This window comes from Struthio camelus, chromosome 26 (genome assembly GCF_040807025.1).
Source record: "Struthio camelus isolate bStrCam1 chromosome 26, bStrCam1.hap1, whole genome shotgun sequence".
Taxonomy (NCBI): Eukaryota; Metazoa; Chordata; class Aves; order Struthioniformes; family Struthionidae; genus Struthio; species Struthio camelus.
Genome location: NC_090967.1, coordinates 4,070,919 through 4,085,938, shown reverse-complemented (window position 1 = coordinate 4,085,938; position 15,020 = coordinate 4,070,919). Strand labels below are relative to the sequence as shown.

At 46.3% G+C, this 15,020-nt stretch overlaps 1 protein-coding gene across 18 annotated transcripts in view; it reads right to left on the bottom strand.

The window, feature by feature from the left end:
• RFX2 (regulatory factor X2) overlaps positions 1 to 15,020 on the bottom strand; it is a 64,950-nt gene that overhangs the window by 33,243 nt on the left and 16,687 nt on the right. For 5 of the 18 annotated variants that reach the window (XM_068919888.1, XM_068919892.1, XM_068919886.1 and 2 more), the window contains exon 2: positions 34 to 146. In XM_068919888.1, the coding sequence (XP_068775989.1) occupies positions 34 to 138 (105 nt within the window). In that variant the 5' untranslated portion in view covers positions 139 to 146. Of the gene's footprint in view, positions 1 to 33; positions 147 to 883; positions 1,170 to 3,473; positions 3,634 to 15,020 lie in introns of those variants that run through there. The other 13 variants (XM_068919902.1, XM_068919894.1, XM_068919899.1 and 10 more) reach the window with 9 other exon arrangements.

Genomic DNA, 15,020 nt, shown 5'->3' with positions numbered 1-15,020 from the left:
TGGAAACGGCATTACCAGCTGTGCATACGTTACCTGCTGAGATGCTGGCACGGGCTGCACTACTGGAGCTTGGGCTGAAGCTGAAGTATGAAGAGCCACAGAAGCTGCTGAGTCTGATCCACCCTCTGAACTCTGCATGCTCACTGCTGAAGAGACCACAGGGGAGATGAGCCGGAGAAAGCACAGCTTTGCTCGCCGATCACGGCCAAAGAGCCCGAGGAACCCGTGGCTACCGGGAACAAAATCCCAGTGGAAGGTCTAGGGGAAGTGCTAGGAAGGAAGGTAGCTACCTTCCTACACAGAGGACTCTTTTTAGTCTTGGATCTAATTTTGATGCGGTATTATATTAAGAAAAAAAGAAAGTTGCACAATTGTTCCACAGAAAGCAGAGGGAAGGAACAGAAAATGCACTTCTAAATATAACAAAAAAAAAAAGTAGCATTGGAAAATTATTGTGTCATACTGAGGAGTAACTACAGATCTGTAAGAATAAGAACATATTTTTAAATCAGTTTTTTCCTCCCCCTCTGCCTATTCATGTTTAACTACTGCAAAATTTTTATCAAAGTGAAGTACGTGCCTGGAGGTTAGCTAATACATTCATTTTGAAAGTGGGGTTGTCAATTTGAACTTAGAATCACAACCAATAATGAAACATGAATGGTAAAACGACAGTTCACTAAAGTATTAACACCTCCCGGACCCATCCATGCAAAGCAACACCTCCGCTGTCACCTCCCTGCCCTCTCCCAAAAATCACACCAGCCTCCCCGAGGTTCCCAAGCGGATGGACGCACACCCATCGCCCTCCTGTCCTGCTCGCGCGCAACCAACCCCATGGGAACCTGCGAGTGCCCCAGGCCCCTCCGGCCCCAGCACTCACCCAGCATCACTCGGCCACCCCTGGGGGTTCTGGGCAGCGTCCCCAGGGCCGCGTGGGAACTGCCTGGGGACGGAGAGCCCACGGCGGAGCAGCGCACGCTCTCCAGCCTCCCGGGCTTCCTTGCTCCCTTTCGGCATTTTCCACGCGCCCCACGTCCGTCCCCCGTACGGCACAGCCCGTTAAGGCTGAGTCGCCCGGCAGAAAGCAAGGGCTGCAGCCGGGGTGCTTCCCAAGAGCAGCCAATGTCATTTTGGGTTGTGCATGTGTGTTTTTTGTTTTTTTTTTTGATGTAATATGGTGGGGGGTGGAAGCCTTTTTCCTCAGTTTCTTGTGAAAGTTCCTGTTTAAACCTATTTTAAGACCGTTTCTTGCTTCCAAACCAAAGATTCAGAAGCATCCAGATTTTGAGCGGTGTCATTTCTCCTTTCGCAGTCTTGCTGCAGAGTGAAACAGCCTCCAAACTCTAAGGGTGTGAAATCTTTTCCATTTTATTTCTCTTCTTCTGATGCTTAAACTTTTTCCTTAACTTTGTGCAAGTTAAGAGGCAAAAAGTAAAGAGAGAAACTGAGGGACACTTTGGACACGCTTAGGATCTTGCTCGTTTGACAGCTCTCTGTGGCAAAGAGACAAAGATGGGAGGTGAAGTTACAAAAATGATGCGTATATTCTCCTTCCGCTATTGCGGAAAAAAACCCCAAATACTTCAAATTCAACAAATTCTTCACAAAACAGGTTTGCAGATGTTTTCAGTCAGCGCTGACCCAGCCCTGCCACGCTGAACATCAGGAAGTCACAAGTGCTCTCCTGAACTTCACCCAAACCCCTTGCAAGCCATTTTCTCTTTCATACCTCCTTCCTGCGTCCAAGAGAAAGAGAAGATACAGAACGCATATAGTCACTGCTCCAAACACAGCCATCAAACTAATTTAACAATCCAGAAACAAGATGAAGAAATTTAGTCACTATTTAGCCCCATTCATATCCCTTCCCAGCCCTCAAGTCACACGCACGGTGCGTCCTTAGCAGACGCGTACTACTATTTTATGCAACTCCGCTATATAAAGGCGGCACCTGCTTCTTCCCATCGCTGCCTGAACGTATTTTTGAAACGGTACCCAAACTCCTTTGTGCAAAGATATCAGTGGCAACAGCGCTGCGCGATCAAAAAAATAATAATAATTCTCTCTGCAAATTTAAGAAAGAGCCTTCCACCTGTTCCAGCCCCGGCTGACCAGCATTATTTGCAAGTAAACAGCTGGCCAGCACTGTGCCGTTGGCAAAGGAGGTGAGTTTACATAGCTCATATAAACACTCTCAGGCAGAGTAGAGGGATAACTTTTAGGATGCATGTTCTCATAACTTTTGCAAGGGTGTTTTATTGTCTATCATTCACGCTCTGGGTTTCGGTTCACAGCTTTCTAGGTTTTTGCGAGAGGAAAAGCGAGCAGAGCAGAGGACACGCAGACGCGATGCCATCTCAAAATCAGCACCTGCTCATCTTTGCTGAGTTTTTTGACTTCTGTTTCCCCTCGGTGGCAAAATGACCTAAAGAGAGGCAGGCAGGGAGGAAGATGAGTTGTCTGCTGCCCAAATAAATCAACGTTATTTTCAGATTTGTTACAAAACGCAGGCTCTGTTACCGATGATGATGATGAAGCCAGACATAAAGAACCCAATGAAATCTGCAGTTGGTACTTCCAGGCAAGGTAGACAGACACAGAAGTCCTAGACCCCAAAGCACATTTGCAAGAATTATTATTATTTTATTAGTGGAACATCCTGGACAAAAGATAACTCATTTCCCACTAAAGCCATCCTGCACTTCCTGAGAATTGGAGAGACAGATGTATGCCATCTGCCAACGTTAATCTGCGCTGCTGGAAAGCGTACAGCATAAGCCGAATTCCCGTACTCCGAGGAACCTTCCTAAGGTGCACCATGACTTTGCCCACATCCTGGGAACACAGCGAGCACGCACGCGAGCCCATACTCCAGAGGAGGAACAAATAGCTCATCGCCAGCTCTCAAAGAGGAGAGGAAACGAGGCGTCCGAAGCCTTGCTCTCCCCCTCCTCGGGAGCCGCAGAGCGCCCTTGCAGCCGCTGAACGAACATCAGCTGCTGGATCTCAGCCGCCTGCTCGTGCAGCGCTCTGGCACTCCAGCCGCATCTCTAAAGCGAATGCCCATGAAAGGACTCGCTGCTAGCCTCCAATCTCATTTTTCACCTCCCACAGGAGAGGAAGCTTTACAGCGCTCTCAATCCTCGCACGCAATGGCTCAAACGCAAGCTCTCCTGACTCCTAGAGATGCAGGACTCGCTGCTTTTCTGTTAGGTCAGGCCTAAGAAAGAGGGATTCACCCTAGGCGCACTTGCTCCTTGCTAAGGGCGCGAGGCGCAGCTCTCCCTTAGCAGAAGTCACCGGCAGAGGCTATTAAAAGGTGTCTCATGGCTTCTGACGGCCAATTCAACAGGGTGACAGCTGGGCAGCCCCGGCGGTGCTGCTGAGCACGCACAAACGAAGCGACTGTAATTAGTAGTAAACAAAACTACGGATGAGACAGGGAGGAACAGAAGCCACAGCTGACTTACCCAGCTTCAAGGCTCCTTACAGGGTTAAGGAGAGCAAAAAAAAAGGCAAGCGGGTTATTTCTGCAGATGGGATTCTGACCGCGCGCAAGGAACACAACCGCGGCAAGAGCAGCGTGGTTCAAACCTGCCCGTTTTCAGGTAGAGACAAGTTCAACCCCCCCCCCCCGGCTTGCTCCACGGGGCCGGCGATGCCACGTGGAGCAGCGGCGCGCGGGGCCGGGGACGCCTTTGCCGAGCCCCAGCGCCAGGTTGCATCATCGCTGGATGAATCAGGCAGATAAGGAGGCTGCTGCGCGCTGGAAACCTTCTGTTTACACAGAGCTATCGCCGTATCCAGGCAAACAGCAGTGACAGGAAAGGAAATACAGAAAAAGCTAATAACTTCTGGGTGCTATTTCTGGTTCGGCCACCAGCTTGCTCTGTGACCTTGAACAGGATGCTTCCCCTTTCCTATGCTTCAATTTTCCCACTCCTAAAAAAGCGGTAACGCTCCCCTATGCAAGATAATTTTCAAGCGCTGGTCTCAGAGGGCTGTCAGCATCTGAGTGCTTTTGAGACAGGCAAGTAGTAATATCACAAGCCTTGACATTTGATCAAAACTCCCAATTGTTACTACTTCATTCACAAACCGCATCGCCTTCATGTAAATAGCCTTGCCTGTGTTAATCTGCCCTGCCTAAACCAGCTCCAAAACGCTGGGAAAACAGAGATAAGAGGAGCATTGCAAAATATTTTTCATGTTCAACTTTGCAGCAAGGGCAGTGGAAGGGGGGGATTAAACTTCGGGCATCAAAGTAAACATCACAGGTTTCTCTTGCACGCCGTCTTCAAGTGAAGAGAGGGGAAACCACCTTCCCAAGCTCCTGCAAAAAAACCCAGCAGGATTGGGGCTGAAACGACAGCGCGCAGCAGCGTTTGGGGCACCTCCGGGGAACGGGGGCTCGTGCCGGAGGCGGCAAGCGCCGCAACCCGGAGCCGTGCAGAACGCGAGCGGCCAAGAGCAGGCGCAAGCGTTTTTCCGCAGAACGTTGCAATAGAAACGATCAGCTCCCAAATGCTCAAACAAAAAAAAGAAAAATAAAAGGGTTTCAAAGCTAAATGCTGAGACCTCAAACGTCTAACAGCCACTGCTGATGAGAGCCAGAGAAAATATTTGGTTTATTTTTCTTTAGTGCTCTGGTCCTCAGTGGGCAGGACATGTAAGCACAGGGCTGGCAGAGCCCGAGTAGCCATCCCACCACCCCGCTCGGAGACTTAAAAGTAAAGGAGGATTTCGGTCCTCGGGTCATACCTTCCCCGGGCTGCAGATCACTGAGTTGCCTTTGTTTTAGTTCTGTGCCTATCTACTTGGTATTTTTGGACTAGAAGAAAATACTACCATTTGAAGGGTTTTTTTTCTTTTTTTTTTTTTTTAAAAAAAAAAAAAAAGCAGTCTTACATAAATCAGGAAGCTCCCGATGGGTGGGACTGGCACACTGCTTTGGCTCTCATGGGTGCAAACAGATTTGTGAAGAGATACACATATGGTATTTAGCTAAAGTATTTACATATCCTTAAATTTCTCAGGTTAAAAAAAAAAATGTAAAAAATATGAGCTACCCTAAGCCAGCAACCAGCCTTTTTCTAGTCCGGAATAATCATACAATTGTAGGAGTGTTGCTTCCAAAATACTAAAATTGTTATCATTTTAGTGAATTACTTGCTCATTTGAAGACAAAACATTTGATGAACTATTTTATGAAGGGGAAAATTGTAATTTGCTTTTAAAGCTTTCTCAGTCACCAGACCTTATTAAAGGACTTTTTAAATTCCTTTATTCATCTCTTTTCTGGCAAACCTTTTGAAACAGAATATAATACTGGCACACAAGCAAGGGAAGGGAAAAATGTCTTGGATGAGATTTTTTTTTTTCTTTAAGAATAGTCAATAAGTCTAACTTTGGCACGAAGCTCCTCACAGCTATTTATTTTTTAAGCTTCACGGTTAACCTTGGTGGATGTTATTACCTCTGCCGGGTAAATAATTCCGCTGACCCTCCATTTGCCATTTGTAAACGGGCTTAACAGCTACTTCTCAAGGAGGATTTCTGGGGCTTAAATCTGGGGCATAAAAATCTGCCAGGAAAAGAGTTGTCTCAAACTACAAGAATCAATGGGAAATCACATATCTGATGATGAAGGATGTACTTTATAGCGTTCATTTCACATTAAGATAGAACGGTGGAAAAAAGTTTCTTTTTCCAGGTGAACCTGCTATAATTATGCTTTACTTTATTTTTTCTGATGCTGGGTGTTCTTTAAGCAGGAAGCAAACGTCAGCTGCATGAGCTCTGCAGCTAAAATGAGGTATCCTGAATTGCATGCAATTGAAATAGCATGAATGGAACATAAAAACTCAATATATAGAATATATTCAGGGAATATATTCTAAATCCTAGGGAAAGGCACAAGCATAGTTACATCAAGATATATAGCTAAAAACGTCATGCAGGTACAGGCACCAAAATCGCAGGAAACCTTGAGAGCTGGATGTGATCGTTAATGGTATTTTACAGCAAACTTGCCTCTAAATTAATGCAGTAGGTAACCTTTACGTATCTTTAATATTACTGTGAGTTAATGAGCTCTAGTATATCCAACAGTCAGGATGCTCAGCTGTGCACAGTTTGTGCTCCCAAGTTTTCTTTCTGTTCAGGGGATTTCAGGCTGACCAGGGGGTAAAATAACCACTGAACCACATACTCGAATTTCCATATACAAGGTTATGATACGGCTATGGATTTTCAAATTGAAATTTCATGATATCTGGTGTTTTACTGAAAATCTCAACCCTTTTAAGCAAGTGGTAATGGGAGGGTTTTAGTTTAATTGGAAAAACTGAAGTACTACTCATCTATAACATTGACTGCTGGGATCAAAATTCAAAGTCAAGTTTTTTCCTTTTTTTGGTCTACTTTCGTGCATTTTTTGCATACTTTAAAAGGAAGGTTTACATTTTAAAATAGTTATTTGGTTTCTGGAACTTTTATTCAGGTTTAGTTGGCTTGGAGCTTAGATAAATAGGAAAAACAGAACAGCAATAACTCAATTCAGAAAAAATAAGTGCTGTTTAACCACCATGTCCCACACGTGCCCCTAAAAGGTAGTTTCTTCCCTGTGCGTATCTATCAGCTTGACTATACAAAAAGGAATTAAGATTACCATGTTCAATAGATCTGCTACTGAGAACCCTCAATACTATCCAAAGTAATCGAAAATAATAAAAGGAATGCAGGGAAGAGCAGATTTTGACTTCCTTTCATAACACATGCGCACCATCCATCAGCTCATACTCTCCGCCGCTTTTATTTTACCAGAGAAAACCTTCTTAAATATTTTCCATTTCATTCAACGTTACTGGCTTAGCCTCTGTTTAATGATTTGCCCTGGAATGGCACTGGGTGTGTTTTAACTAGAGCACGTAAAGGAAGTGTTCCTTCGCTTGTAAAAACTTTATTTTACATGAATGAAAACGTGATCAGGTCAATTATACCACCTTAGAGGAGAACCAAGGCAAACCACGTTTGCATAAAACCCAGCTTGCTTCCTGCCTCTGCATTCATCTTTTCCCCCCCTACGCATATCTCCAGAGCATGACATCTCCCAGGAATGCCAGGAATTTCCCTGAAATTCCAATCAAGATTTTTTCCCCACCCTGTCCTTAGCCCATAAAACTCAGAAGCCAGAGGAGCATATTAGGAGGCGCTTACAGGCTGCCAGGAAGCACCTCTGACCCAAGACCAAGGGCCAAGGATGCCCCCATGTCTACACCCAATGACCTGCTTGGGGGAAACATGGGTCCAGCTCACCTGTCTGTAAAACCAAAGGAACTCACTGCCCTCAGACGGCCGAGCCAAGCAGACCCTGTTCGACCAGGGAGGTTAGGGGTAAAGTTGTCTTTTCTTTCAGACAATACAACCGATACTTGTAGAAAATAAAGCTCTGAACACAGTTAGTAACAGGCACATCTTAAAACATTTGGGTGCTGCTCAGTACCTGAACTGAATCCTCCTCCAAAATGTGATATATCTGGCACTCGTGATACTAGCTTGACCTAGATCTACAATATTTTGTGTTTTTTAAAATACCCTAAAAGCCCTGAAAGATGAGCCTGCTACTTTGGATTTTGGATGGAGCCAGGAAACACAGAAGTGGGTTAAGATCATCTTGGCTCATCAAAGCCTTGACCTCCACACCAAAAACCCTTCCCCCATGCTTTGGATGTGGGCCACCAAGCCACCCCGCGGAGCTCAGGTCATTACAGGAGGGCCTGCGGCATGCATCCCCGCTTCCCGCGGTGACCGCTCTCGTGCCCGTTTGCACCCCACGGGCTGCGGCAGCAGCCGCCTTTTGCCACCAGATCAAAGCATCCCTTCCTAAACCAGCACCCTGATTCAGCAGGGGACGGGGGCAAAGGTTTGGGCCATCTCTGTCCCTTTGAACGTGCTCTCGTGATCATCACAGTCAAAGTTTGCTATTCCAAACTAACATGAGTCGGCACTCGAGCCAGCTCATTGCAGGAGTGTCCTGAACTGCATGTCATAACCTTTAGCCTTTCAATAAGCAGTGGTAAGTGGAGGGGACGGAAAGGGGAAAGCAAACACGACAAGGAACTTGATAATAAGCTGATTCTGGAGAGGCTGCTTATTAAATTGCTTCAAAATGTTATAAACAGAGAAGGCACCAGAGCCTTCCACTGATTAGGTTAAATTAATTTAAAACAGAGGCGAACGCTGCTCGTCTAAGAGCTCTAGTTACCTGGAAACACAGATAAACCCAAAACATGGGTTTCAAGGACAGCAAGCAGCATGGCTGTTTTTTTCAGAAACACGGTCCTCATGGAAAAATACAAATTTGGAAGTGGCTTTTATTAGCAATAGTTAATAATATACCAGAGCACAAATATACACTTAGTCTTTAATTGGATTTCATGGAACTGAGTCACGTAATATATATATATATACACACACACACACACATATATACAATGGTTGTGTAAGAGCAGTTCACTGATCTTTGCTGTTTCTTTAAAAGTAACTTTCACAGAGGCAGAAGAGAGCTAGGAATGTATCTGCGCTGGTTGTTTAAATGGAGTTTCCTTAAGAGCCAGTTGAGACCGAATAGCTGAAGCAGCGACGGGTTAGCGTTGCTGGCAGCAAGCTCTCGACGAGTCCCATGCACGCAGATCTCGGACCTGAACATGGGCAAAGCAACTTTGCGAACCTCCCTCCCTCCCATATGGAAACCTGTCCTTTGTTTTGGAGCACGTTCATATTATTAAGTGTCAAAAGCAGGACTGGATTCCTGCAGATCTGAACGTATCCCCTCCCGGTGCTTAGAAATCACGTACAGGTCAGCACACAGCCTATTTACTGCCCTGTTGCATTTCATCCTCAAGTCTGCCAACAGCCTAACCTGCAAGAGTCCCAGCTGCTTGGTTTTAGGAAAAACCTCAGCCAGTTACAGATTTTTAGGCTAGCACAGCCCCATCAACAAACGCTTGAGACTACCTGCGTCTTTCCTATGAACTTCCTAAACCTTGACTTCAGGAAGAAGTTCTGCTAGAGCCGTGGCAGATAGCGGCAGCCCAAGAAACACAACTTCTTGAGATCTGCTGAGCAGCAAGGCAGCTTCCGCACCTGGAAAGAGGAGTAAGAGTCACACACTAAACTCTGCTCCATCTCCAGGCCTTTCAGAGCCCAGCTGCAACGCAAGGTGGGGGCTTCAATTAATCATTGCTCCATACTTTTCTGCCTGGGGAAACTCCCTTATTTAAAATTCACTCCAAGAGAACAACTTTAATCTAAACCTGTATGTTTGTCAGCCCTCGCTTCTTACTGTAGACAGTCCTTTGACTGGTCCTTAAGCTAGCCAGCCCTTTGACAATCTAAACGCAAAGTAGGCGCCTTGCCCCGGCATTTCATTTACGGGGGGGGGGCGGCAGCAGCAGCCGTTTCCGTCATGCCTATCTGCTGAACGGCAAATACGGAAGTTAACTGCTGCCAACACAGTTCAATACATCGTTATTTATTTACATAGCGCCATTCACAAGCATTGTGGTCCTTAACAAAGTTAAGCAGAACAAGCCACAAACATAAACTGTGGCCATTCAGAAAAAGGGATGGCTTCAAATTTGCTTGTTGAAGAAGCGGCTGAGCCAGCAGGCTGGAGGTCTCCGGGGAAGGGACCCACCATGGGGTGGACTGGCATGGGCAGGAGCGTTCAGAGTCACAGGTGGGCACGGCGGGTCCCAACACTACAAGTCACAGCCGTTAAACTATTTCATTACAGTACTCAGCACACATATCTGCAAGTAATGCGAGAGAAGGGATTGCTTCCCAGACCGGTGAAAAGGAGGAATTACCTGTTTTTTATCCGCAGAAATTTAAGGCAGTTATTGATAACTGGCACTCGCAGAGCCCAGGACTGAGACAAGACCCCAGAGAGAAAATGCAAGATGCAGCTTTTCCGGGAAAGGCTGCTTCGCAGTCACTGGAAAAGCAGGTTCGGAAGAGACATTTGGATATTCTGCACTTTGAGAAAGGCACCGCTGGCTTTTTGGGGCGGACAGTAACGGGGCGGACTGCATTCAAGAGGAACAGGAGGAGATAAGAGGTTTGCGACAGATGTACACCGGTCTAATAGCTCCCGCTTTGCGGCTACTGCAACTACAAAGAAAAAAAAAGACTGTTCCTGAGCTAGGACTAACCGCGTTGTATCTTTTATCCAGGCAACAAATTCCTGCGGGCAGTATTTCTGGCCGGAGAGCTGCGTGAGCGCCTTACCGACACACAGCTCAGCCCACGCAACTTTCTGGCTCCGATCTGGCAGGAGAGGGGTTCAGGTGACCCCCCCCCAACCCCTCCTTTGGCTCAGGCACCATAGGACAACGCAAAGCCGAAGCTTTAGCAGCGTTTCCTTCGCCGCGGCGCCGACAAGCTCAAGATCGTGCTCACAGGCTGTCAAGCCGACAGCGGGGGGGAGGTTTAAGTCATTCCGGGGAAGATTTAAGTCATTTTGAAAAATGCAACCACCTGGGGGGGGGGGCGGGAGGAGAGCATTATCTTTAGTCATAATTCTAGGACTATTTTTAGGCGTTACAGGGGGAGGCCGTGACCCCTTCTCAACTTGGCCAAAGTCTTAACGCGAGCAAACTAACCCGGCGCGCGGTTGCAAATAAACCGGCCGGCTTCGGCAAACCCAGCTCAAACACCCGTTTAATTGGGGCCGGGGGGGGGGGGAAGGAGCACATGCAGATGTGCAATTAAAGAGCTGGAGCGCGCGCGCTCCTGGCGCTGTTTGCGCGGGCCCACATTGTTTGTCAAGTAACAGGGGTTGCCACGGGCGACACAGTCCACTCCCGTCGCCAGGGCGACGTTGCCGGGCGACGGCGGGAACACTTCCCAAACCAAACAATGCCAGCCCCCCCCCCCCCCCCCCCGCTGCCCCCCTCCCCATCCCGGCCCACGCTCGCCGGGGCGAAAAACGCACTAAATATGTCAGCGATTATTTTCAGAAGCCCTGGGAGGACGGGCAAATAATTTCTTCGCTATAGTAACTGAGGAGGTGGAGGGGAGCGCTTTTTTTTTTTTAAAAATTAAAATGATCATTTCAGAAATAAATAGAATAACAGGCTGGACTCTGCTCTTCCAGGCGGATGCCCAGGAAAGGGGCTTGTGAAAAAGGTTTTATTTTGAAAAATATGAAGGAGCTCAGCTCTCTTGGAGAGGGCGATGCCTAGGGGTTGCGCACACCGCTGTGTCCCCGGGAGCAAGCACTTTCTCAACTTGTTTTTTTTTTTTTTTGCCTTCCCCCCCCCCATTTGTAGGTCCCTGCAAATTTCCCAGCGGCAGCGATCTCTCTAAAGCAGGTTTTAGCTTACTAGCAACAGGTTTGCTCTTCCGAGTTGCCCGTAAAGGTCCCGGGCAAGGTAAAGCGAGCTGACAGCGCTGCGCTGGGGAACCGAGCATCCAGGAGGAGGTGCGCGGTTTTTGTGGCTCTTCTGACTTAATCACGAGGAGAAACTCTCCAGAAAGATATGTTTCCTGGTGCCGCGAACACGTGAAACTAATTTAAACTCTCCATTTTGCTTTTTTTTTTTCTAAACATTAAAATTTGAGGCAAAAAATTTTCATTCAGAGGATTTTAAGTGAGAGCTCAGACACGCTCTATAAAGAATAGATTGTGTTGTTTGTTGGGGCTACTGGAAACAGATCATTGGCCTGGACACAGTGGTATGATCCAAAACATAAAAGCTCTGCTTTGCTTGCTAATCATCATTAAGGCCACGCGCTGCTGTCATACGCTCTCAAATCAATAGGAGCAGAACTGGGGCACAATTTGTCCCTCAAACTTTTCAATCTAAGTTCCGGCACCGGCTTATCGCCGAAGCTGCCAATCTCCGGGCGTCGGGCGGTTTTAGTGTTTCTTTGCAAGCACGTAGCACGTTTGCCCCAGGCATTTACCTACTAACAGCATCGTCTTCCTGGGGGTTGCAGCACAGCTACAGCAAGGCATTCACTTCTCCGAGGCAAATGTCATAAAAAAGCAGAAATCACTCATCTATTGGATAGAAAAAAAGCCACAGTATGGAGCACTTCAAATAAGGCCTTTCAAAAATTGTGTATTTAATTAAAGATTTGGTTTTCAAACTACTGCTGACCCAAACCACCAAGGTACTCCGCAGCCTGCTAGCATTCGATTGCGTTTATCTCCTTCCTTCGGAGAGGGACCCGTGTGCCTCTTGCCCTCAGGACTGAAAGGCCCAGGGACATTTTAAAGGAGGCACGTGACCTTCTCCTGGTGATGTTTGGAGACCAGACCCTTGTGCCAGACAGCCAGGAGCTCAGCACAGCTTGGCACCTTAAAAGTGACAGCTGAAAACTAAGAGATGCCAGAATTTAAAGCACAGGGAGAAAATAGGTAGTTGCAGCTTTGTGAAGCTATTTGGTACCATTTGCACTCATTCCACAACAACAAAAAAAAAAAGTAAATTCAAAATAAGCTTTTTTACTTAATATTATCCTTGCCTATCCTCTCTATTGCCTTATGGTACACTTTAATGCAGAAATATCTCTGAGCTGCAGCAAACGTGAGGCAAGCCAAAACTTGCTGTCTAGACCCAGCCAGTCTTTGGTCCTTGCACCAAAGTTACTAGAGTGATATCTTTGCTGGCATTAATCCAAGGCCCATCAACTCATTTCAAAGACTACAAGAGGCTGGTTGCCATGAAAGAGCCTCTGTTCTTATTCCCGTATTGAGATGGGCAAATTAAACCCAAGACTTTTCTCATTCCCCTCCTTTCCCTTAAGTGCCCTCATTCCTGCCTTTAATATGCTAAAAAGTTACCACTGGGACGAGGCAAATGTATTAAAATTGAGAGTTGATGCCTCTCTTATTGCAAGTGCTGATACTAGTGGGGGGCTTTAGAGTTCGGCTTTCTGGAGTCCTGTTACTACCCCGGCTATGCCTAAAAAGAAAAAAAAAAGTTTCAAGCTTTCTAACTTTTTCAGTAAAAATAAAACAAGGCCCCCTAATTTCAGAAAGTCAATATTTAAACAAACAGCTTTTTTTATTTTTGCTTTTTTTTTTTTTTAATCTCCCAGTGTTTTTTAATTCAGCCTTTTCTGGTCTACTTGGCAGGGAGGGGGCAGGTTATGTACGATCATATGCTATCTCAAATACCACCCCCCTTTGGAAAAAAAAAACACAACAACCTCAAAGTATTTTTCTACTTTCACTTTCCAGAAGACTAACTGCGCATCCACTTTTTGCGCAAACGAGGGCAATGTTAGAAGAGTTAAGTGCGACTGCAGCAGCTATTTCCAGTCTATACAGCATTTACTGCATGTGCTCAGCAGTATCTTGAAAAAAGAAAAAAAAAAACCCATGAAATGCTAATGATCTCCAGACTGCTAAAGATATAGTCCTAAATTTAAGGAAAAACTAGCTTTGAAAGGGTTTTTTTTTTTTTTTAAAACCTCTTCCAACTCTAGAAACCATACAAAACTAACACCTCCCTTTGGTTAAAGCTTTCCAAGTTACACTTGGAAAAAAAAAAAAAAAAACTGAAAAGGAAAAGCAGATGGGGGTGGGGGAAGTGGATAGTGATGAGCCCACAGAGCTAAAATATCCATTAGCGGCAAATTCCACCATCTCCTCTCCCTCCCCCAAAAAAACCCTGAACTGCATGGGTCGGATTCCACCCGCAAACCGAAAAACCAGCTCCAACCACATTCACTCAGCCGGGCCTTTTTATTCTCCTGCTTGTCTAGCTGGCTGCTAGGCAACTGCAGCAGCATTGTTGCTCATAATGCATTAAGTATTAACTATTATTTCATTCCTCCCCCCCCCTCCAAAAAGGACAAGCTCGATTCACTGCAGACAGTTCTCTCCCAAAAACCAGCTAAACGAAGCTGGAAACGGAGCTCAAGCTCTGTAGGGTTGAAAATACTCAGGTTGCTCGGCCCCGCAGGACGCTCTCGGATGCGGATGCTTTGGGACGCGAGGGACGTCCAGCCCCAGAGCCTACCCTCAGCACCCTCGCGAGGGGCTCAAGCCCTCAGCATTGGTGCGCAGGGAGATGCGGCGATCCTGAGCCACCCTCCGGAGATACCTGCCTCGCTCTGCTGCCTCCGCAGGGTGTCCAAAATCCTGGCTTAAATTTAGTGCCTAAAGTGAAGCAGTGCAAACATCTCCACTGCTCCTGCTGCACAGAAACACCGTGCAAGAGGTGATCCAGGCCTTTGATGGTAAGAGACGTCCCTTCAGGGGTTCGATCTTTTCTTGCGATAATAAAGCCCTAATTCTGCCAAGATGGGCTGCAAAACCAGGGGCAGACCAGCAACGCAGTTCCCCTGCCCAAGGGCAAGCTAAGATACGATTTAAGGGACTACACAGTGAATGTTGAAGACTTTCTGCTCCCCTCCCTCCAGCGAGCCAGTTTTGCTACCATTTGGCAAGTAGCATCCCCATCTCTGCCAGAGACGGCTCTTCAGGCGATTTCAGTAGACATTGTGTTTGAAGGGAAGAAAAAAAAAAAACCCCAAACAAAAAAAAACCCCGAAACAAAAAAACCCACACAAATCATAGAATTGGGACAGACCAGAAGAAACCAGAAGCTGCTGGCATTTAGAAGTGACAGGAATACTTTGGGTCTGCAAAGAAATTCAGCAATAAATTCCTACGGTTTCACCACACAGCTTCAGAGTAAGCGTAAACCATATATAACCCAAGTACGGTAACTGCCCTTAGATGACACAATGGTAACATGAAAATCAGATTCCAAATTACTTGTCAATTTGGATATAAATGGGTCATATCTGAAAAGCAGTAAACTGTGACTGAACAATATTATTACCAGAAAATATTCCTGCAATAAGTGAGCTATTAAAAACCAAGCAATAGTAGGATAAACATTCTTGTCTTCATTGTTCGAGTTTCCTTCATCCCTCTTCTAGCATTTTTCCCAACTCCGTATATGCTTGCAAGATCCTGCTTCCGTCGAAGA